At 35.0% G+C, this 23562-nt stretch overlaps 1 protein-coding gene across 5 annotated transcripts in view; it reads left to right on the top strand.

The window, feature by feature from the left end:
• The window catches only part of SLC35F5 (solute carrier family 35 member F5), a 39332-nt gene extending 17433 nt beyond the window's left edge, over window positions 1-21899 (top strand). For all 5 annotated transcript variants that reach the window (XM_037397170.1, XM_037397173.1, XM_037397169.1 and 2 more), the window contains 9 exons: window positions 1177-1258; window positions 2055-2142; window positions 2691-2755; window positions 3130-3234; window positions 3714-3873; window positions 7350-7440; window positions 12511-12665; window positions 13109-13197; window positions 14145-21899. In XM_037397170.1, the coding sequence (XP_037253067.1) occupies window positions 1177-1258; window positions 2055-2142; window positions 2691-2755; window positions 3130-3234; window positions 3714-3873; window positions 7350-7440; window positions 12511-12665; window positions 13109-13190 (828 nt within the window). In that variant the 3' untranslated portion in view covers window positions 13191-13197; window positions 14145-21899. The remainder of the gene's footprint in view (window positions 1-1176; window positions 1259-2054; window positions 2143-2690; window positions 2756-3129; window positions 3235-3713; window positions 3874-7349; window positions 7441-12510; window positions 12666-13108; window positions 13198-14144) is intronic.
• Window positions 21900-23562: the final 1663 nt, after the last annotated feature.

Below are 23562 nucleotides of genomic sequence, written 5' to 3'. Positions count from 1 at the left end.
TTTCTGCATGATGCCTCAGTTCTAGAGGGAGAGGGAGATGATGGTGGCATGATTTTTGAGAGACACTAAAAATGTAGAGAGCAGATCAGTAATAGATTTTCCAGAAGTAGCTTCACTGGTACTGCTGAATAGCTTATATGTAATGTGGACCCACCACTGCTTTTCCTCAAGTAGTGCTCTTCAAACATTTAAAACAACAACAATAATAATATTATTAGTCAGTTGATGCATGGAACAGAAAATGGTGATGTACTTTTCTGTGTGTATACATAAAGAATGTGCGCACAGCAGCAAGAGAATAATAAGCTGCTCACTAGTGATTTTGGATGGATGAAGTTGCTTTTTAAAAAATAATTTACAATTTTGTGTGTCTGGGTATATTTCTGTATATATACACATGCAGATTTTCTAGGCTAGTGTCCTCATGTCCTTGTTATGCTATTCATGGATGCTGATACTACTGGCATGTATATCTATTTCTCCCTGGGCCATATAAATATTTCCACCTAAGACTTTAAAAAGTGGTAACTTCCCCGAGGATATATCTGAGATCTTATTAATGAGATATCAATCAAGAGATGATAAAATGCTTGCCATTTTATTCCTTTGTGGAGGAATTAACAGACATGAATCCTTCCAAAATATTTTTGAGGTACTGAATGTATGTGATGCTTGTTTTTGAAGGTGGATACGTGTGCCAGGTTTAAGTACTCCTAAAAAAAAATCAAATGCATTAGGCTGACTAATGCCCCATGCATCTCTGAAATTACTTTGTGGCCCTTGTCTAGTTATCATCTTGAAGCAGTTGCAAAACAATTTATAAGTACTCTTAGTTACTATGGAATAGCTGTTATAATGTCATTTTAATTATTTAATTAAAGTTCTGAAGTATGTTATTTCATTATTAAACATGTATTAAATGCATTCAGTGTAGTTGCATGTGGTTGTTTTGGGCCAGTTCTAATTTTGCCTGTCTTTTAATGTACCTGCCACTTTAATGTAAGTTAGAAATCATTTGAGGTAGAAGTCTTGTTCTGATTTTTTTTTTTTTTTTTGTGATCAATAGTTGTTTTGGTTTGTGTTTTTTTCTTTTAAGTAGGGTTTTATTGCACTGAGAAACTTAAACTCTGTTGTTGCTATCCATATAATGACAAAAATATTTTTCTTTTCCCCCAGTGGTTCTTGGCAAATTTCTCTTACCAAGAAGCTCTGTCAGATACTCAAGTTGCTATAGTTAATATCTTGTCATCAACCTCGGGTAAGTTTTATTTATACAACCAGATGTGCATTTTAAGGGTGTTTATAACAAAAATCTTTTTTGGTTGCAGTGGACTGTGTAATTGATATACTTGTGGTTTTGGGGGAATAGTAAGGCTTAAAGCCATTGAATATGTGCATTTTAAAATTTTATGATGTAATTGCAGGGATTTAGGCTATCTTCATCATTCCCCTGCTTTTTGCTTTTCAAGTTTGTGTGTGTGTACTTCTGCAGTTATGTCTGTGTACTGAAGGGATGTATTGGGAGTGTAATAGGGTTGAAGGAAGGATCATATAAATTTTTATCAAAATAGATTCAATTCAGAGTAAAGTCTTCTTGCTAATTATTGGTTTTTTTTAAAAAAAAAGTTTTTAGGGTAAAGAACTTAAACCACCTAGATAGTATGAATATCACTTGCTTTAGAGGTTTTATGCAAGGCTCTAACTAAGCTTTGAAGTATTTAAATTCTGTGACAGTCCCATGTTTTGAGGAGTAACTTACTGTTTTGTAAAAATTTTAAAGGCACGGTTACGTGATTTTTTTCACTGACTTTTTCAGGATTATTACAGTTTATTTTGTTAGTATGGCTAGCCTTTGTCAGTTGAGCATGTATTTGCTCATCTGAGGATTCACATCACAAGGTGTTAGTTTCGCAATAGCTCCGATTAAAATTAGGGGTGCTAAGATCAAGTAGTTAGAACAAGTATGTGTAATGTAAAGAAGAAAATGTCTGTGCAGTTTTCTGAACAAACGAGTAGCAAAACTTGATTGTGTAAACTCTTAATTTCTATTGCAGGGCTTTTTACTTTAATCTTAGCTGCAGTCTTTCCCAGTAACAGTGGAGATAGGTTTACCCTGTCGAAATTACTAGCTGTTATTTTAAGGTAAGATAATGGGATGGAACATTTCGTCAAAAACTCCCTGACACAATGAGAGAACAACTTTACCTATTATACCTATAGTATCTGTGACAGTATATGATACAGTTATTAAAAAATCCTATTTTCACAATAAATTGAACAAGTGAATTAAGTCTTTTAAAATACTTCGTATCATGAACAACTACCAAATCTCATGTTCCTGTAGGAAATTAGATTAATGAGGTTTCTGTTGGAAATATGTTTTCCTTTTGTTTCTTTATTTTTGTGTAGATGGGGAATAAGGAAGAGGCTTGACATTCAGTGTTGTCAGCCTGTTTCATTAATGCCTGGTGCGTTGTTCAGGGAAGTTAAGTGGGGTTGATTGGTTGGGGTTTTTTTAGCTTAAGATGAGGCCTTAGCAATAGATAATTCCTTTTGACTTTTTCAGAGGTAGGTTTAGATTAACTAAAAATACCTAAAGATAGAACTGTATTTTTATTTTTCTCCCCCTTTTTGTTCTGTCTTTGTAAAAAAAGATTAAGTAGCGTTTTGCATCTCTTCTTTTTTGCTAGCATTGGTGGTGTGGTACTTGTTAACCTTTCTGGATCTGAGAAATCTTCTGGAAAAGATACAATAGGTATTTACTTATTTTTTTTTTAATCCTAGAATATGCAGTGATGAGTACCATCTTTTGACAACACTCAGCAGGTCATATAGGAAGCTATATATTTCTTACTTGTGTATCATTTCATAATCTGGCTTTTTAGTTGCAACTTCAGAAACTGGACAGTATGATTATTTTTTTTTTTTCACCTATGGATATAACTTAATTGGGAAAGTATTTACATTTTTGAGCTTTCTGCATTTTTCCATGCTTTTTCTATAGTAGTGGATTCTGTAATAAACAATTTATCTCTGACAGTTTCATAATAGGTGTATGCTGAGAAAGGTTCATCCTAGTGTAACATGTTTAGTATGTCTTTAAGTGAGTGGATTTTTTCATCTTTGCAGGTTCCCTTTGGTCTCTTGTAGGAGCAATGCTGTATGCTGTGTACATAGTAATGATAAAAAGGAAAGTAGATAGAGAAGATAAACTTGACATACCAATGTTCTTTGGTAAGACTAAAAATAACTCCATTGAAAGTTTTAATTCAGTGTGTGATTTGAATTGTTTGCTTTCAGACACTGAACTGTATATGAGTGGTAAAGGGGCTCAGAAAAGCCAAGGAGAAAGCCTATTGTTCCCATGGTTATGGGTACTTTAGAGACTGATTGTGTGAATTGTTTCTTGTCGGCAATCTTAACAATGAAAGATAACACTACCTGTAGGAATGCAGATAGCCCTGTGACTCAGTGGAAATTTTTTTCTTTTCTTTTTTTTTTTCCCCCACCAATTTCAAACTGGTAAATACCTGATATAATTGTTGTTTGTGAATTTCAGGTAGTTTCTTACATTCCTTTCCTTTGAAATATTTAAAATACTGCTTTGTTGTTGCTTTTATGTATGCATGTTGAAAGTAGCAGACTTTAGCTGAGATTTTAGTTATCTTGAAGGGTATTTATTGTGATTTACTTAAAACTGTTTTTATATACAGGTTTTGTAGGGCTGTTTAATCTGTTGCTGCTGTGGCCAGGGTTTTTCCTGCTTCACTATACCGGGTTTGAAGCATTTGAGTTTCCCAATAAACTGATATGGATGTGCATTGTCATTAATGGCCTTATTGGAACAGTTCTGTCAGAGTTCCTCTGGCTGTGGTATGTACTACATACTTTACATAAACTGTCTTACCTGTGTTCTCAAATGTTCAGATGTTGAACTGTCAAGGTAGGGGGTTTTTCCTTTTTCTTTTTTTTTTTCCTTTTTTTTTTTCCCTATACCTATGTGCAATTTGAGTTAAGAGGATATCATATAACGTGTCACAATGTCCCATTTAAGAGCAACAGCTAACTTTAAAAAGCAGGTGATGTGGTCTCACAGTATTTATTAAGGTGCTGCGTGCTTAGCTCATTCTAGAACTAACATTTTGAGATGAAAACACTTTGTGGTACAGAGTTGCAGTAGTAATAGGAGAGCATGAATTTCAGTTTTAACAGTTCTTGTGTTTCCAAGGCCTTGTGTATGTTGGATATATATGAGTCAGATTCTGGTATTCCATATAACATCTTTGTTTAAATCCTCAAAGACTTAATGAGGTAAATCTCAATAGAATGCATTAATCATGAAGATATGGCAGTCGGCAAATTAGCCTGCTTTTGTTTAGTGACTTAATTATAGGAGAGTCTGGATAAATCAGCAACAGAGGATTGAACACAGGACTTCTAGACAACAGCTCAAAAGCTGTAGCAGACTTAAACCTTTGTGTGGCTGTTAGAACAGTGTTCTAAGAGAACTGCTAGTAAGTCAGGGTTCTCAGCTTGAGAGAATTCTGGGCCAGCATTAGGTTAAAATAGGAGTGTAACAGAAAATTCTACAAGTTAAAACCTCCTATTTTATTTTGGAAACACTGAGGAAGAGTTTCCAAAGAGAGACATGCATCTAATGCCATACAGTTGCTCTGAACGATGCCAGTTTCAGTGGTACATTTGGAATAGGTGTGGCAGTTTGCCAGCTTTTGCCAGCTTTTCCTGCAAACCCTTGGCATTCAGGCTCCCCACTCTGTGGTAGAAAGACTGGAAGACCTCACAGGAGGAAACAAGGCATCGGTAATCTAGGATCCTAAATTCTGCAATAATACTACAGCAAATGAGCTAGGTGGAGTTCTATGAAAACTTTTTTTGTGTGTGATTAGTTTTCAGATCAAGTTTAAAAGTTATTTAGGAAATTTAATCATGATGTTTTTTGTTTATTGGCAAACTCATACCGGTCCTAGTTATAAATGCATTGCAGCATGTGTTCCTTTGTAATTTAATTTGTTATGGAATATTTTTGTGATGTTAATGCCATCCTGTAAGATTAAACTACAGTATCAGTTGGTAAATGCAATTTCAACATAGGCAAAGTAAGAAACAAATAGGCCAAAAAAAAACCCCCAACCAAACAAAAAACAAAATCCCCAAACTTGGCTCTTGTCCCAAAATCAAGTACTAGCATCGGGTTAAGTACGTGGGTGTGCACAAACTTTTTTATACACATACTCTTTGTATAATTACTCTGAATGATAATTCAGTCAATTAAAGAGCTATTTTTATTTCAGGTTCCTTTCCCCTAGAATTTTGGAGTAGGACTATTTTCAGAGTTTGTGCTGACATCATTCTTTTACCTGTCCAGTGTATAACTAGTATGGTCCCCTACATTTCCTCGGGAAGTAAATAATACCATTTAACCAACAATATACTGCCAACTAAATAATATAGTATAGATGTGATTCTTAATTAAATATTTTTTTTTTTTTTTTAACTTGCTGATAAGTTTTTATTTGATTCTGTACTGTTTTTTCACTTAATGGTGTTCTGGTGGCCAGGTTGGTTCTTAATTCAGAAGCAGGCAGTGCAGAGGTACAGAAGTATTCTCTTATGCTATAGAAGGGGACTTAGAATATTGGGAGGAAGTTCGCGAAAATGCAGAGTATGTAAAATGCTTTGTTTCCTTTTTGTTCCTTTCTCATCTCTGTACATTTTTCTGTGTTTTAAAGACACAGAGCAATGCAAAGGGATTACAAATATGTGAACTGTTGGTTTTGCTTGGCTGAAAGTCAGTCTTATGGGAGGACCTAATGGCTTAGTTTGGGAATGCTCTTCTAGTTTAATTAGAGAAATACCTGCATGAAGTCATGTTCCAGAAAATGTTTTCCAAATGTGTGTTCAAATCTTTGTGTTTAAAAGCTGTTAACAAGCTTATGTGAGGTGAACTAAAATAGCATTTTCTTCAGTGAATCAGATTTCATGAATATTATTTCAGTGATGCTGCATCTGTTTAATTTTTACAGAATAAAGATCGAGTAGGTAAAAAAACAAAGTTCAGAATTCTAATAAAAATTGCAACTACAAGATTTTTCCTTCTTTAAAATCAGTTCTGTGTGGAAATGATCGCAGTTCCCCAAAAAAACCATTGCTGGTACTGTTCTTGGTACTTGCCAAGGATGAAAATTGCCTTTATCTTAATAAATTCTGGATGCCTTTAAAATACGAGGGTAACTCAGTAGGGGATATTACTGATTTGAATTGAGTAGATACTGCTTTGTATTTATTTTCTTCATATGGTAGAATAGTCTACTTCATAGAGGAGTATTTACCTACACTATGCTTGGTAACTTTTGACTTGATTGATCGTAAAATGGGAATTGCAGTGTTTTATATAGGGTGTTTTGCTCTTCACTTGGCATCAAAATGGTTCAGGCTAGTAATGTTTTATTTATAGAGCCTTAGGTTTATATTGAAATGCCTAAGATCTGAAGAGCTCACTTGTTCTTTTAGGTCTGTCCTATGTATATGTCAAGTTTTGTGTTTTGGGTTTGGTTTTTTTTTTACTACTATTATAATAGAACTTCATTCAGTAAATGAGTAATTTGCAAATTAAATATGACTTGCAAAGAATTTGGGAAAAAGGATCAGTTTTCTGTGGCTTTTTGAGTACTGCTTTGTATGCATGTAGTGTTGTTCTGTCATTTAAATAAATTGTAATGGCTTTTTGCGACTGATGTAGAGAAGTCTAACAACTTTGTTTCTGCTTAGGAAATATGATGAGACCACTTGTAGAATGCAAAGAAGTCTTATTGAGACTCTGAAGAATGATTTCAAGGGTGCATTTTAGAGTGAGATTCAAAAAGCACAGTCTGTTAATTTAAGAATTTGTCTATGTGTAAAAAATATTTTGCTTTTTGGGTAGGATTTCTAGACATCAGTAACCTTTCTTTTTTAATTAACCAGACTGAGGCAAACCACTTTTAATTGCTATAAGCTGGTATTCAAGTATTTCAAAATGGAAACAAACTGCAGATTTTTATAGGTGAAGTCACTACATGTGAAGTAGTGAATTTTCCATCATGTCAGAAGGTTTGTATGGGAATTAAACCTCATTCCAGAAGACATCAATAGTCTTAAGATTTCTGTGCAGTTTTACAGATTTATCATGGACTGTGGGTATCTCAAATTTTGATGATTTAAACAATGGCTAACAGTTAAGCTTGATCAAATATCTTCTGCAGTTTGATATATTTAGTTGTCTTTTAAATAAGACATCTTTTTATTGTTATTGACTATAGTTATTGATACTATTTTTAATTATCTTTTAGGGGCTGCTTTCTTACCTCATCACTGATAGGCACACTTGCGCTAAGCCTTACAATACCTCTGTCCATAATAGCTGACATGTGCATGCAAAAGGTAACGTATCACTAAGTTTTGAGCATTATTAACAGAATTTCTTTGAATTAAATGGCAATGTTATCTTTAATGATGTATACAATGAATAGTATTTTATTTCTGTTGCTTGTTAATATTTTTTGAACTGTGTTGTAATTAATATTATCTTGATAGTGAGAGTTACAGTAATTTGGCAATTGCAGGTGTGCACTTGCATATTATATATTTGATAAAGATGCAGCTTGTATGAAAGTACCCAAAGTCATCAGCAACACCTGGCCATATGCTTTATCTTGAACAGGCACTTCTCAGAATTAAAGAACAACTGCAAGTACAGCACACCTTAAATTAATACCTTTACAATTATAGAATTGTTATAGACTGCCTATACTGAAAACACTCAGTGACAGAACCAAAAACCTGCAGGTTTACTACAAAGGAATGTAGCAGCCACAAGGCTTAATTGCACATTATTAGATTTATGTGGACATTAGGGTTCCAATTAACTGTCCTCCTTTAAGTTACTTTAGTCTTACTGGTCTTGAGGTAATAGCTGTGGAAAAACCTTGCATGTAAAGAAAGAAAAGAATCTGGTAATAAAGTTTAAAATATAATCTATATGAAGTTAGTTTATATTACTTTTCAAGGTGTATAGATACTTTTCATGCTGGTGGGGCAGAATTCTTAGTTTTAAGTATTTAATTATGTATGAAATTTAACATTGAATATTTGAATTTAATATTTAATCAGCTGCAAGGAATATAAAATTCTTAATTTCACATGAATAATGATTATTTAGCGTAAATTGCAAGCATGCAATTATTGGGGTTTTGTTTTGTTGCACTTTTGGGGGGGTTTTTTGTTTGTTTTTTCCCCATTAAATAGAGGTCATGTAACTCTTTCTGTTTCCTGAAAGCAGGATCCCTTGTTTCTGCTCTTGATTTTGGATTTAAGTAATCCCTACTGCTAAAATGTTAATTTGCAAGTTAAGCCACCTGTTCAGCTCTTTGAAATAGCTTTCAACCTGATGCTATAATGCATCTGTTATTAAAGCAAACTTAATTCTTCTTACAGTGATAATGCCCTTCTTTTTTGGCAGGGCATCCCCACATAGTCCATTATGGCTATGCCTTTTGACACCTCTCTGTGTAGATACAGGTGTATTTGGCACTTGGCTAAATTGTAAGCATTTCCCATCACATGTTTGTGTGTGCTTTGACCATTGGTGTTACCTGTATTTTGGTGATGTTAAATGTGCATATAGTCATGTGGTATGTAGAGGCTGCAGGAGTTTTTTTAGAAAGGAGGGAGTTAAATTATGTACCAGGTAATGTGTTCTCTGGGTTGAAAATAGTGAATTAGTCAGTATTTGAGCACCTTGGCCTAAATAAAGTCTGTTGCTGAAATACAAGAAGTTCTTTACTGAGATGATAAATCTTTGTGAGTTAGGAAGCAGTTTAGTCATGTAACAGTTCAGCTGGAAATGGTATCAAAAATGGGCAAAACTGACCGAGCTTAGAACTAACTATACAGTACTGCTCCTGAATTTTTCAATACGCTGGTGGTCTTGCACCACCAGCTGCTGCTCACTTACACTGCTTTGATGTTCTTTTGAGTCTTGTAGCAAATACAGCTATGCTTAGTTTGTAATCTCTGTGTAATAGGAGTGCGAAAGTATGAGAAAAGAAAAATTCTGGCTATGCCTGGAGCATAGTTTAAATTGAGCATTCTCCAAGTCGTGGCTTCCCTGAAGCAAGTGGGGTTTGTGCGTTATCTGTGTTGGTTCAATTTATGACTAGTTTTCAGTCATTACATTTGAGTTTTGAGGCTTGTACTTGTTTGTACAACACCGACTTATGTACAAGGAATTAGTAAAGTCTTGTACTTAGAATGTTTCCTGCCATAAGGAAGCTTTACTACTCGATATTTTCACAAGCAAAGTGTAAATTCTAATGAGAACCTTTTGACTTCTGAAATTTTCTGTCAAGTGTGTAAAAATGGGCATCCCCAAAAACTTGTATTTCACTTTTACATAATGTCATTGTGGATTTTAGAAAATAAATTAAAAAAATAAACTAAAAATAAAAACAGTAAAATTATAAAATTAAAGCAGAGTCAGACCTGAACACTTATGTAATGAACATGTGAGATATAGTATGTTTTTAATATGAGTAGTAGCTGAATATTCAAACATGGAAATACAGCAGAATCTTGCAGTAATTCCAATAGTCATAAAGCATTTGCTGGTAAAATAACTGTATTTGTGTCGCTGTTAAAATATCTGAAATATACACTTGGGACATAAATTGTAATAGGAAAGTAAATAACTAGTGATAGCTGTTCAGGAAACAAGGGAAAAAAATCTGTAGATTCCTTCACTCAAAATTCACTTCAGTGAGGTGGAGTTAGGTTTATATATGAGATAATGCTTGTAGTAAAAAGTAAGAACTTTGTATATATATGTGTGCATTAATACATATTTGGATGCACACATGTATATATAAAATACATTTTTAGGGTTGTGTTTGTGTTTATGTATAGTTACATGTATCAATATATGAAAAACTTAGGTTGCCTTCTGAAGTGGTTCATCTAAACTTTTTTCTGGAATACAGTGAAAAATGGAATATGCTTTTTTAATTCTCAGTGAACAACTTAAGCTCTAGGCTATTCAATATGAGTAAACACAGAGCTCAGATCTTTTAAAACTAATTAATTCTTCATGTACTCATGCAATATCAACACATCTGAAACAGCAGAAACATCTTTAAGGCTCTGTTGGATGACTTTCTGTTGGTGTTGGTAACACAAGGGCGAGTTACATTTTTAACTCATTTTTATAGTTTTATCACTGTTAGAATTTAACCTATTTGTATGTATTTGGTATTTATAAACAAACAAAAAAGCCCTGTACACCTCATATTTGCCCTTTGCCTATTTCTTGTCTTACATCTTCACCTTCCTGTGTATTGTCTCAGTTTATGTTCTGGCAACATCTTTCATGATCTGAATCTTCATAGCTCTTCCTTTTCACCCACTGTCCTTTTCATTTGCCACCACTTGGTTCTTTCTGGAGTTTGTGATACCTTCTGTTCCTTATTGTTTTTCACTGACTGACTGAAAAGGCTGCTTTGTCTTCCAAATACAGGGCCTGACTGGCTTTAGGTAGCTGGTCAGCAGGTGATGCCTCTTACTGGGGGAGGGGTTGGGGTTAATTATCTTTTTGGGGGGTTTTTTTGTTCCTTTTCTGATTCATATATGTATCCTATGTTACTGTTGTTCTTCCTTCTTCCCCTGGCTGTTACGTACTTCCTGGCCAAGTTTCTATTTTCTTACCTGGTGCTTTTAGCTTGTGGATGCTTCTTGTATGTTTGAGGGTGTGTAAACTCTTATCATTTCCTGATACTGAACTGTTCAGCATGAGGTCATTGGGGGGGCATTAAGACTTGTCTTTGACAACAGAGTAAATTTCCTACTGTATCTTCTCTTGCTGTTGGAGGTAAATCCTTTGTCTCTTAACTCGAAAAAACAGAAAGAAAAGATCAAGAAATTGCTAGTATTAGAAGCACAAATGAGTGACCCTAATTAAAGGCAAATTCATGTAGACTTTTGAGGGTGTACAAGTGTATTTGTGCAAGTATGTGTCTGTCATACAAACATCAAAATATCCTAAGCCAAGCCCTGTGCTCACCGAAGTCTCAGGTGTCCAAGTTAGGCTGATGGAAATCTAAGCTGCAGACTTCAGGTTTTCCAGTCTGTGCTTCTGGCCAGCCTTGTCTTTTTACACCACATTTCAGTTTTCTGAAAAGGAACCTACATAAGAATGGCACTGGCATGGCTCATAATGTAAAGATTGAAGTATGAATATATGCAGTCTTCATATGACTGTCAAATGGAATGGTAATTATACAATATGTATAATTACTAACTTTCTGAGTCTTTTATTATTCTGTAACATGACATAAATCTGAACCTTAAAAAATTAGAACCAAACTTTTAACAACTGTTTAAATATTCCTTTTGGTAACTTGGGTGTTTATGAATTTCCATTAGAAATCAGTAAGGATAACATAAGGCTCTAGCAATTGCCGTTATTAGATTTTTGAAAGTGAACGTGAGTGGTAGGTATCGAAAATGTCCCTGGCTTTTCCAGAGTCTTCAGCTTTGGAAATTTTCTCCGTGAGGTGGAGCTGTGCTGCCGGGCCCGCGCTGTTTGCCAGGTGGGCTTTTCGTCAGGTGGGCTTTGGGCTCCACCGTCATCTAGAATCATAGAATCATGGAAGAGTTTGGGTTGGAAGGGACCTTAGAGAACATCTGTTGCCAACCCCCCTTGCCATGGGCAGGGACACTTTGCACCAGCCCAGGTTGCTCCAAGCCCCATCCAGCCTGGCCTTGAACCTTCCAGGGATGGGGCACCCACAGCTGCTCTGGGCAGCCTGGCCCAGTGCCTTACTTCCCTCTAACCTTCTAGAATTTTACACCAGTCTCAGATGTTCACTTCTGAGTGTAGCAGTAGATAGATGCAAGTAGTAGTATAGATGATACAAGTAGAACTTAGTATAAATTAGGCAAATAACGCACCGTGCCATTTTTTTTAAATAAAGAGAATTGTTGTAAATTTCCAGTGGCATAGTGTATGTGCGTTGATTTCAGCAATTACCGTTCAGTGGTGGTATACATAGTGAATAAACAGGTGCACATACCTTTCAGGTGAGATCTCTTATTTAGAATTTTTTAAGTGTCTAGGGGACTTTCTCATTGGTACCAGTCAGACAGCTAAAACCTACAAGTGGACAGCTAAATCCTACAAGTGAGACTACTTGGAAATAGCAGTCTTCATCCACATCACAGTGCAAACAGTATGTTCCATTGTAAAGAACAGATGAGTGAAGAAGGGTTATTCACTTATTAGGATTAGCAGTGGCTACAAAAATTGTGCCAAATAACTTAGAAAAATATTTGTAATATTTCACCTGATTTAAAAGAACTGAAATGGCATCTCAAACGTACAATAATGATTTTTCCAAATATACAGTATGCCAAATTTTTTTTTTAACCATTGAATGAATGATGTTTGTGTTTTAATTCCAGGTGCAGTTTTCTTGGCTATTTTTTGCAGGGGCAGTACCTGTATTTTTTTCTTTTTTCATTGCAACTCTTTTATGTCACTATAACAACTGGGATCCAGTGATGGTGGGAATCAGAAGAGTTTTTGCCTTTATTTGTAGAAAACATCGAATTCAGAGGTAGGGTGGTCACAAAGTATAACCCTGTTGCTTCTTTAGCCTTTTCGATACCTATACACTTTTATAAGTCACAATGCTCATACTGTATTTATTTTCATCTAATTTTATATACAAGTGTGCTAATTTCTTAATAGTAGTAGTTGCTAATCCATTTATTAACCTACTTAATGCTCAGAAAATGGAAAGATGTGAATTCTGTTTACGTTTTAACTAGTGGCTGCCAGGTTTTTTTTCTTCCCCTTAATGCTTCTACGATAGTTGCTGTACCCAGAGCATGCAGTGAAAATTGTGGAAACTCGAGTATACTTTATGAATTTAAGGGGTCTTTGTGTGCTTCTAATGGCTGCAAAAAACCTAGCATACTCAGTACTTATGTTGGCTTCATAACAACCATTTTAATATTTCTGTATAAATTTAAATAAATAAATTTTGTTTCTTTTAAGAATGCCGGAAGAAAGTGAGCAGTGTGAAAGTCTCATTCCTATGCATAGTGTTTCACAAGATGGAGACAGTTGCTGTTCATAGACAGAAGGTATGCTTAATAAGCTTCAAACTGCAGAGAAAGGAGAGAATTGGTTTTCATGATGGCAGTTGTGTTACATAAGCACACATTTCTACAGAGCACGCAGTTAATCTTGTTCTGTGTTGATGGATGGAGTTTTGAAGGGTATCTTCAAAATGACTGTTACTTGTGTCCAAGCATTATTCTCACCTTGATACAGTTCTTGGTCAATGGTTTTGAAATGTGAAGTAGTTTTTTACTTAATAGCACTAACAACATTCATCAGAAACTGGACATGAGTTGATAAACCCGAAGAGGCATACAACTTCTTCATGTGGATGATGTGGGTGGAAGAGATCTGAAGTAATTATTGCACTCTTTTTAATGCTGTTGAGGTCTCATTTGGGCTGTTGCAGTTCATGAAGAACATTGGCTGCTTAAGGAGTTTTAGAGGACATCACCAGACTTTATCATTGTGGGTCTAGAAAATGGAAAGGAGTCCTTGTGTTTGTGGTTGACAGGAATTAGGTTGTTAAATTGTGTTAAATATTAGGGAAAATATTTCTCATGATAAGTATAGGGAAATGAGACTAGAATAAGTAGGGAGTTTGCAAAATATCCTTCTCTAAGAGGTTATGCAAATATCTCAACAGGAGCATTACATGTTTTGTTGATACCGTCTTGGAGCATGAGGACAGACATAGTTGAGGACTCTTAGTCCTATGCTTCAGGGCTTTAGTTTTCAAATAACACGTGCAGATTTACATGATGAGAAGTATATTTTTATTTTCTAGTGTTGCTTAAATCTAAATGAAATTTAAAATATTATAACCAAAACAATAATTGTGATGTCTTAAGCTTAAGACACACATGTTATTTCCTTTATTGGTAAGATGGGAACAAATACATGTGTTGATTTCTTTTTTGTAATCCTTAATTATGTAGCCCTGATAATTTTTTTTTTTTCTTCTTCTTAGTTTAACAATGGAATGATGCCCAGCGAAGAGACAATCTTGTGGAAAAGTCCCTAAGGAATCATGTGCCTATTCTGAATTTGTAGTAAAAATAAGAAGTTTCAGTTCTTTTGAAACTCTAAACTTTTCCTCTTTCTTGATTTCATCTGGTTTTATAAATGAACAAATTTGCTATATGCCTATCACCATAGGGAGTCTTAGTCCATCTGAGCAACCACCCTGCCTTATAACACTGAGCTGGTGAAGTTACTTGACAAAATCAAGAAAACAAATGCTGTTAAGTGATTTCTTTCTTTTTGTAACTCACGATTTTGTTAAATGCTGGACAATATTATTTTTAAAAAATACTTTCAAATGAGTTATGTAAATAAGTTTGCAGGTCGTCAAGTCTCACAGGCTTTCAGATGAAAACTTAAATAGGTATGTTACCTGTAGTAGGTACAAATTAACTTTTTTATGTTGTATAAACTATTTGCATATTAATAGAAGAAAATAGAAAAATAATTTATTAAGTACATACTTGTAATTATTGAGGCAGGATCTTTGTATGGTCCTGGAACACCACATACATATTGTCTTATACCATTTTGAGAAGCCTTGTAATAGCAATGGGTGCCATTGTTTAAAAATCTTTTGTTACCTAACAATCTGGGATGTTTAAAATTTTAGTGAATGATAAAATATTGTTAATTACAGTACATTTGGGTGTACATTCTCAAAATCAGTATTCATTTTAAACAGACTGATTCTGTAACCCATAGTCAGTGCCATTTTCCAACTTCTGGCTTGTAAGACACTTACATTAAAGTTAATTTTGGGTTTTGATGGATTTTTTTTTTTTTTTACAATGAATGTGGGATGGATTTTCAGCTAACAGTATTCTCTTCCACATAACAAGATTATTAATAATGTAAGGTACTTCTACTGTCCTTCCACACAAATACAGAAGGATGACATACTACAGATGCCTTTTGATGTTTTGACATAAGTAATGATCCTTCCAAAAGAAATTTTGGTGTTTGGTGATACGACTAGATGAGAGGGAATGCTGGAAAGCAACATGCTGAGCTATACATTCAGAAGAATTGATTAGCCAGCAGCTAGAATTGAATGTAAAAATCTCTAAGTGGAGAAGGAAGAAAAAAATTAATCTGGGGGCTATTCTGGTCAAATATTGCACCTTTTTTTGCAAAATTTTGCAGAATTTTCCTTCCAGTTTTTAATATTGGACTACACTACAAGTTTCAGTGATCCGAGGCATCTCTTTAAGATGAGATAGTAAGTCCTTCTTTGGATACCTGAAATAGGAATTAAAAAAACTGCACAACACTACAAAAACACAAGCCCAAACCAAACAATTACTATGCTTATGTAGGCATTTTGAGAAACTTCACATTTCGGTTCCCAAACCCCTCAAGCAGAGGGGTTGAAGATGCAGGGTGTAGAACTAACTTTACGTTTGACTTTGGTAGAATTTTCAAGGATTTTTGGTGAATGAAATTTTCTTAGTTGCTGTGGGGTTTTTTTTTTGTTTTTACTTTTTTTTTTTTTTAAAGGATTGTTTCTCCTTCTAAATTACAACAAATTAGAGGATCTTAGCTTCAACTTTTTTCCAAGAAGTAAAGACCTACTCACAATAAAAAGCTAATTGATTAGCTAATACAGTTTGACAGATTGAAAAATCTGTTTTCAATGAATGATGTGTTTCAATGACATCATACTGAATATATAGTACCAGAGATTAACTACACATTTGAATCAGTTGGGACTTGTGGCATCAGCAGTCTAAGCATGGGAAAACTGAGTTTGCTTTTGGATGGGCAATTACAGTATTTTTAGCAAAATAATACTGTCTTTTGAATTTGGTCATACTAATAGAATTGGAGCTGTAATGAATAATGGGCAATTGCTATTCATTTTTGTCCTTATGTTCACAGCTTAAAGTGAAAGATGATCGTAGTCTCCCATGTATGTGGCTACTGATAACCTGCATTACTCATCAGTTTGAGAGGTTAACAAGATAAGTACTAACAGAATATTGTTCTGTCTCTGACCTCAGGAGTGCTGAAGATGTTACTCAAAGTTAGGGTCTTCCCACTGTTTTTGTCTTTAACAAAAATATGTTATTTTTCTTTTAAAAGATATTAAATACTTTAATCTGATGATACTAGGTAGCTTGAGCAGTCTTTCTGCATTACGTTATAGTTCTTTAAAGAGTAAGAAACAGCAAACTGTCCTTCCTGAAAAGATTTTTAAACAGTGGTGCCCTGTAGTTACAAGAAATGTGTTTTAATTACGGAAGCTATACCATGTAACATTGTTCCTGCATTTAATAGAGTGATGAGTTTGTTTTCTATAAAATCTTGTGATTTTTAGTACAATAATATTTTATAAATATAACATCTAATTTGAAATGTAAATTGCTTAGCTCTAATGGGTGCTTGGTAAATGCACAAGAGATTTAGCTTTGATTCTCAGGTACCTCTGACGTAATGGAGACATGCTGGGTTTTTCTTCCTCATGACACAACTGGAATGTGAAGGAGCTCTCTCATAAATGCTTTACCTCTGTGTGCTAGCATAAATTGCTCTTACTGTTTCAATTTGGGAATGTCTTTATTCTGACTTATTTCTTGTAGGAAGCACATACACTTTAAAAAAAATAATGAATTTTTATCTCAAGCATTTCTTTGAATGTCATTAGATGTTTAAGTAACAGTGATTTCCCATGCCTGCAAAATGGCAAATGAATACTACATGTGTTGCTCTGTCACAGTTGAACTAATTCCTATAATCCAATGAGACAACCAACAATTTCTTCTGTGTGTGTGATTGAGGTTTTGGAGCTGTTTGGGTTTTTGTATATGGAAGAAATGATGTTAATTTGCCAAATGCCACATAGCATGCCTTTGCTTCTAGGGCCTTGGTGAGTCTTGCACAGTTTGATGTACTGTGTACTACATTCCAGAACAAGGGGAGAAAAGGAGTTCAGTTTTTCTGGTGGCTTTGTGTTCGGTTTCAGTCATGTTGAAAATGTGTTCGCTAAGAGGGGCTGCTGTAGATGTGATACTAATTCAGGAAAGGACTGACATCAGTACTCAACGTTACTTTCAAAGTATGGGGCACATAAATATGACTGAAGACAATGAGGGCCCGATGTTTCTGTTGCCTAGTGTGCACTGTCTCTTGCTTGTTGGCTTTTTGCCTGTGGAAATCTATGTAAGATGGTGGGGGCTGTAATATGTGACTGGTCTGGCTTGTCGTGGAGTTGGACTTGAGTGGACTGCACCCTGGAATTCAGAAGTGGGGAGACTAAGGCACTGCCTGGTTATTTCACTGTGGTGTGGCAAATGCTAAAGTATTTTAAGTATTTTGCAGAAATATGGTGTTAAGCAGGGGTATTCTTCGAATGACAAACCATGGTGCTGCATGTGATACTTGACGGGGTATGCGGGTATATGCGTTGCATACCTCCTTGTAACGTACTAGCAAAAATAAGAGAGCCTGCAAATTACTTTTCTTGGTGTGAGCTGTTGTAATCCTCATGCTCTTCCACAATACTCATTATGCCTAGGTACTGCTATTCACAACTATGATTGCTTTAAATAAGATGGTAAAACGGTTCTTTTGTAATTCTTGGCTCCATCTCTCTTTGTGTTGAATGTTATCATTCCTATTCCCTACTAAAAGGGAGATTTCCCTACTTAGGGGAATTAAGTTACTGAGCTAAGCTATCAGAGGAGGGGGAAATCCAGTTAAATTTTAGACACAGGGTGCGTTTATGGACACACTTTCAAATTACACATGAAAATAGGCCTCAGTAAGGCAGTGTGTTTGTATGTTTGTAAATGAAGTTCAGAAGTAGCATACTCAAAAATCAAGAAACGGGAACTAATGTTAATTATCACAGTGTTGAGTTATATGGCTAACTGTAGCATGGTACTTTTAACCAGTTTTATTTGGCCTAAGTTTTCAGTCAATTACCATTTCTGCTATGGCTGTCATATATAGTGTCTGCAATTGAAGTTGTAACTGCAGTAGCATGTAAGTGTTGGCTCAAAAACAATTGTTATGCATGTGGTTTTGTTGGAGTTTTTGTTTTCTTTTTTTCTATCTAATCCAGGATTGCATTAATGCTGTATTTTGTTTTACATGGTTATTGCAGGGCATGATTTCTCAGGGAAATACGGATGATACCATGCATTGTGAGAGCTGATAACTAATTCCAGCTTTTAAATCATTACAAACATTTTCAGGTTTTGTTCAGACATTTCATATCATGTAATTTCATGTTGAACCTCCTTAGGCTTACTAGGTAAATCATGTTGAGAATGTTAAGAGCATTTAAAGGTGTCAATAAAATACACTCTGCCCAACGCTTTGTTACTTTTTGGACAAGCATCCATTCTAAGCTGATGCTACTATTTTTGTATGGTTTTCTACTTTATTGTATCATGCGCCATATAAATTAATAGTTACACTGCTGATTTGGAGGGCGCACTTATGGCGTGACAGTGACATTAACTTTCAGGGTTAGGCAATGCTGTAGTAATACATAATCTGATTCTGGGGTAGAGTACTAGTATAAATCTTCTAACTTAACTATATTAATTTATATCATTAAATTTCTAAAAAGTCTGTTCACCTTGGGGATTTTTGTTTGTTTTTCCGGTAAAGTTGCTTTGGCTAGACTGGGATTTGATCCAAAGCCCATGAGAGTCATAGACAGCATTAATGAAGTAAAACTTTATGGAAAAGAAACTCCGCAGTCAGGTTGATGTTTATGTCTTTGCAGTATTTCTGTCTGCAGCATATATTTGGAGTGGTTTGCTTTAAGACTTCAGTAATAAAAATTTGAGGGATTTTAGTGCTGGTAAAAGTGGTAAAGGTACTACTGTAACGGGTCACAAAAAATACTTTCCTATAGCCAGCATGCAGCTTTATTATTTAGAAGGTGAATTTGTCTTGCTACTTGACTTTTCTTTAAAATCAGCAGTATGAGAAATGTTAACCACTCCACTTAGTTGTATACTTGGGGAGAATTCTTTCTCAATATTGAGAATATGTGATCATAGCCATCAGCCTTGAAGATCAGCTTCCTCTTAATGATTTCTGATTTGACATTTCCATTTCCATTTCCATTCACTTTGCAAAGAATGCAACAGGGCGTTTCCTCTCTAGGAAAGGCTGCTGTGATTGTGTTTTGACTACCCTAATTCTCTGTATTGTTAGAAATCTAATATAAAACATAAATCTAACATATAAATGTGACTCTGCTTAGTTATCTGTGTTCTCTCCTCTGAGGTAAAGTATTACATCTTGGTATTAGAAGGTAACCAGACTATTTCTGGAATGCCTACCATGATGTGGAACGGATCCAGGATTTCATCTGGTTTTCACTTCTTTCTTTTAAAAAGTATAAAAGGCTTTCCTCCGAGCATTTTTGTAGAAAGCTGCTGTTTTAGTTCTGCAAGTGCAGAGTTCTTCAACTGCATCTAAAGTTGTATCCAACATTCTTTTTTTAATGAGCTTTTGACTGTTTTGTTAGGGAAAGTGCACAAATCTTGTAGATGTTTCACAGAAGAAATATGACTGGATACTGGAGTGGCCTCAGAAACAATAGTTCAGGGATTTTTCTATAGCTGTTCACATACATCTGTGAAGTTTTCCCATAGTTTAAAAAAAACCAAACAAAACCAAACAGAAAACCACATTTATCAAGCTGAGAGGGATTAGCCATTTAGAATAGAACTAATTTTATAATATGCAAATTACTCTGCTTTCATTAGAGATATCCTTCAATATATTACTGCTGTTGCCAGCCCACAAGTCTTTTCTTCCTTGTCTGTGTTACAGGTGATACTCCTACCTAAATCTGGCCTTTTGCATGCCAATTAAACAAGTTCCTCTACCAGGATGAGTAATTTCTAAAATATTTTTAGCCTCTCCTTTTTTCTCCAGCTAGGGGAACAGCAGGGGCTTTCCAGTCAAACAGTATCCCTTTCCTATTGAAGAAATAAAAAAAAACTTTAGAACTTGAGAAATAATTTTTAATCTTAATTGAAAATAATCTTATTGGGCATTGTATGGGGGATTAGCTGTAAAATCATAGGGGTAATTTCTTATGTAGCCCAACTACGTCTAAGAGGTGCTTAGGCAATGGTGTATTGCATAAATTTCTAGTTGATCTTGATTTAATACAGAAAATAGGTGTTTTAATTAATCATTTCACGTTGAAGATGAATGCTGAAATTAAGGCCTGTGATTGTTTTAAAAAAATGGGAAAAATTATGTTTGGAGAGTGTACATACTAAGGAGTTTCTTCTCTGTATTTTGGGGGTTTTAGTTTTTGTGATGTTTTGGTTTTGGGTTTTTTGGGGTTTTTTAAGTGTTAAAAGTCCCACATACAGTCCAGTTACAAATGGATGCTCTATTAATTGAAAATAATGAGGGGCTGTTTACACAAAGCTATAGTGAAAGCTTAGCCAGTTGCTCAAGTTGACATTCCCTGAATGGAATTAGAGAAATGTATTGAGTATGCGATACAACTTCAGGATTGTACATCTGAAGGGTCCTTGTAACGATTTAAAATCTGTGTAAGTTCTTTTTGGAGTGGGTATTAGTAAAACAAAATAGCTGATGAACCTTTTTCTTAGTTGCTTATACAGATTGATTTGTGAAATGTCTAAAGCTTGGGTGTGTTAAAAGATGCACAAAACCAATAGTAGTTTGTATGGTCTTTTTGACATTACATTTTGTACTAAGTTTCAGTGACTTCTGAATAACACTTTTCAAGCGGAGGCTTCTTAAACTGAAGAAAACTTGTGTTTGCGTGAAGTCCGTATGATTTACTGATAATTCAGATGTTCTGAGAGCACACTAGTTCCAGGTATATATCCTCTATGAAACATCTTTATGCATAATCTTTTAACCATTTTCTTTAGTGAGACCAGAACATGAATTGCTGATGTGTATTGAATTTGCACTTAAATACCCAAATTTAAAGTGTGTTAAACCTTGATCTATTTTTGATAAAAAAGAAATGTAGCATTTTTATCTAATTGCATTTAATGGTAAATATGTTCTTGCAGAAAAAAACATATAATTATGGCTTGATGCAGTGATTTTAAGCCAAGAAAACCGCAGGATGGCAGTAGTAAATCTGAAATGAAGACGCATGTCTCCTCAGAAACTCTGACTTCTGGTTTCTTCCTTCCCTCTTTGTACCAAATTGTTGGCTCCATTATTGCAGGATTGTAAAGGTGAAGCAAGGACCAGAACTTTTACCCTTTGTTTTTTAAAAGCAAACATTGGCTTTTGCCTGGAGCGTCTTTGTCCTGTCTGTTTGTTTTCTGGGTGGGGTGTGTCACTTAAATGAGAAATACAGAATAAAGTATTTTTAATTAAAATCAGATTTAAGCTATTATTTTGAAATGGTCTATGTTAAAAGAGATCTAATGAATGGAAATTAAAGGCCTATATTGCAAATATTGAACAGTACCTATATATTTTTAACAAAATCAGTATATATATGGATATTTGAAATGCATAAAGGTGAAAATTGGAAGATTGTTCTTGTGTTGATAGGTTTATAAATTGATTCTTAATATCCAATACCAAAACCCTATAAAAGGGCTGATGAAAAGAAAATGTAATGTATTCTGATGAACAGCCTGTGTAATACAATCAATGGGTGTGATGGTTTTGTTCTGTATTATATTTATTATATGTAAGTAAACAATAAAGATTATAAATCTTATTTTCTTAACAGGAATTGGTATTTGGTTGGGCTTAATGCTTAATTTGTTTTACTTCATCAGTTAAGAAAAAGTGAATGGTCACAAAGGGTGGGCAGCCTTGGGAGAATAATGTAGTGGTAAAAAGGTCTTGAATTCACACACTTATTTCCCCTCTTCCACCCTTAAAAGTGAGGCCCGGGATGTCTCGTTTTACATGAAACCAGCTAGGATGGCAAAAGGTTATAATTTGGTCTTAGATGGGTCTGGTAATTTAAGTAGTAAAATAGCAATTTTTAATCCATTTTCCTGGCTGCAGGTGGCTTTTGCTTGCTAGTACGTGAATTATGAAGCGGTCGTGTCCCACGTGTTATCAGCAGGGGGAGCTACTGCAGCATCCATCGCGCTGCAGCCCTCAGCTCCAGCGCAAGAGCTTACATAAGCGGTAAAGACACAATTAATTTACCTGTTTATCATCCTTAATTCTTGGAGTTCACCAGGACTAGATATTAACCTTCCTTCATGCTCCGTGTCTTTAATAATGTAAAATCTCCTAGGGATGATAGGCGTTTACCTAAATACTTAATAGAAAAATTAGAAAAAGTGTTTTCCTAGCATTGGCTTTTCTGAGTTTTCTGGATTACCTACAGCTGAATTGTTTACTGATAAAATCAATGTTGTTGCACAGCTGTAGCAAGAAGCAGATTTTTACACTAAAACATGCGGATACTTGCTGTGCCATATCTAAAATATGCAAAAGTGCAAAATGGTGTTACTGACAATGCATGTACCAAGTACATGAACCTTAAAGTTTTAGATCAGAGTTTCCTAGGAAAAAATTATAAGCACAGGTATAAAGGCATCATGCCAAATATAAATCACAATGTGGAGAAGCAAGAGTGAGCATGAAACAAATGGCAGTTTAGCTAATGTCTGAGCCATCTTCACCTTCAGAAATCCACTGGGAAGAGCCTTGAGTTTACCTGGCACTGCTATGGCCTAATGTCTAAACCAAAAACTTGTAATGAGCAAGGGTGATGTAATTGAAACAGTTATTTCCTGGAAGCTGTTCTTACAATGACTGCACTGTCTTATGAATGTTCTGGGACCAGGAAAAAATTTTTAAATCAAAAAATAACAAGCCTGTGACTTTTTTTTCAGTAGAGTAATATATTGTGGTAAGAAACTTGCTTGCTTAACTGCTTTCAAAAACATTTGTACTCTTAAAAAGGTGTATAAAAATCCACTGAAGTTGTCCCTTATGCAACAATTTAATTTTCACACAAAATAGACAAGTATCATATGCACCCCTTCTTTTGCAATGTGGAAAGATCTTTGTTCTGTCTTACTTGGCAAAGAACTTTGAGAGACATTTAATGTAGCAATTTTTTGGTCAAAGCTGTAGTGCACTTCAGTACTTACAGTTTGGGGGGGAAGTTTTAACCTTTAACATGGAGTTCATCATCATGTTCCCTGACAAGCAACAGGAACTCTGGAACTCAAGAATTTGAAGCAAGTTGGCTGGGAGTTGCAGTGTTTGCCATCGTTCAATAGCCCCCAGAGCAGGGGAGCTACTGGGTAAATGACTGAGGTAAGTGGTTTGTGGGGTTGTTTTAGGTCTGGCTGGTTGTTATTTTTATTTCCCCCTTTATCCAAAACATGAATCAATGTATTTTTATTCTGTTA

This window comes from Falco rusticolus, chromosome 8 (genome assembly GCF_015220075.1).
Source record: "Falco rusticolus isolate bFalRus1 chromosome 8, bFalRus1.pri, whole genome shotgun sequence".
Lineage (NCBI taxonomy): Eukaryota > Metazoa > Chordata > Aves > Falconiformes > Falconidae > Falco > Falco rusticolus.
The sequence above is the reverse complement of the archived record's forward strand: the minus strand, read 5'-3'. Positions and strand labels throughout refer to the sequence as shown.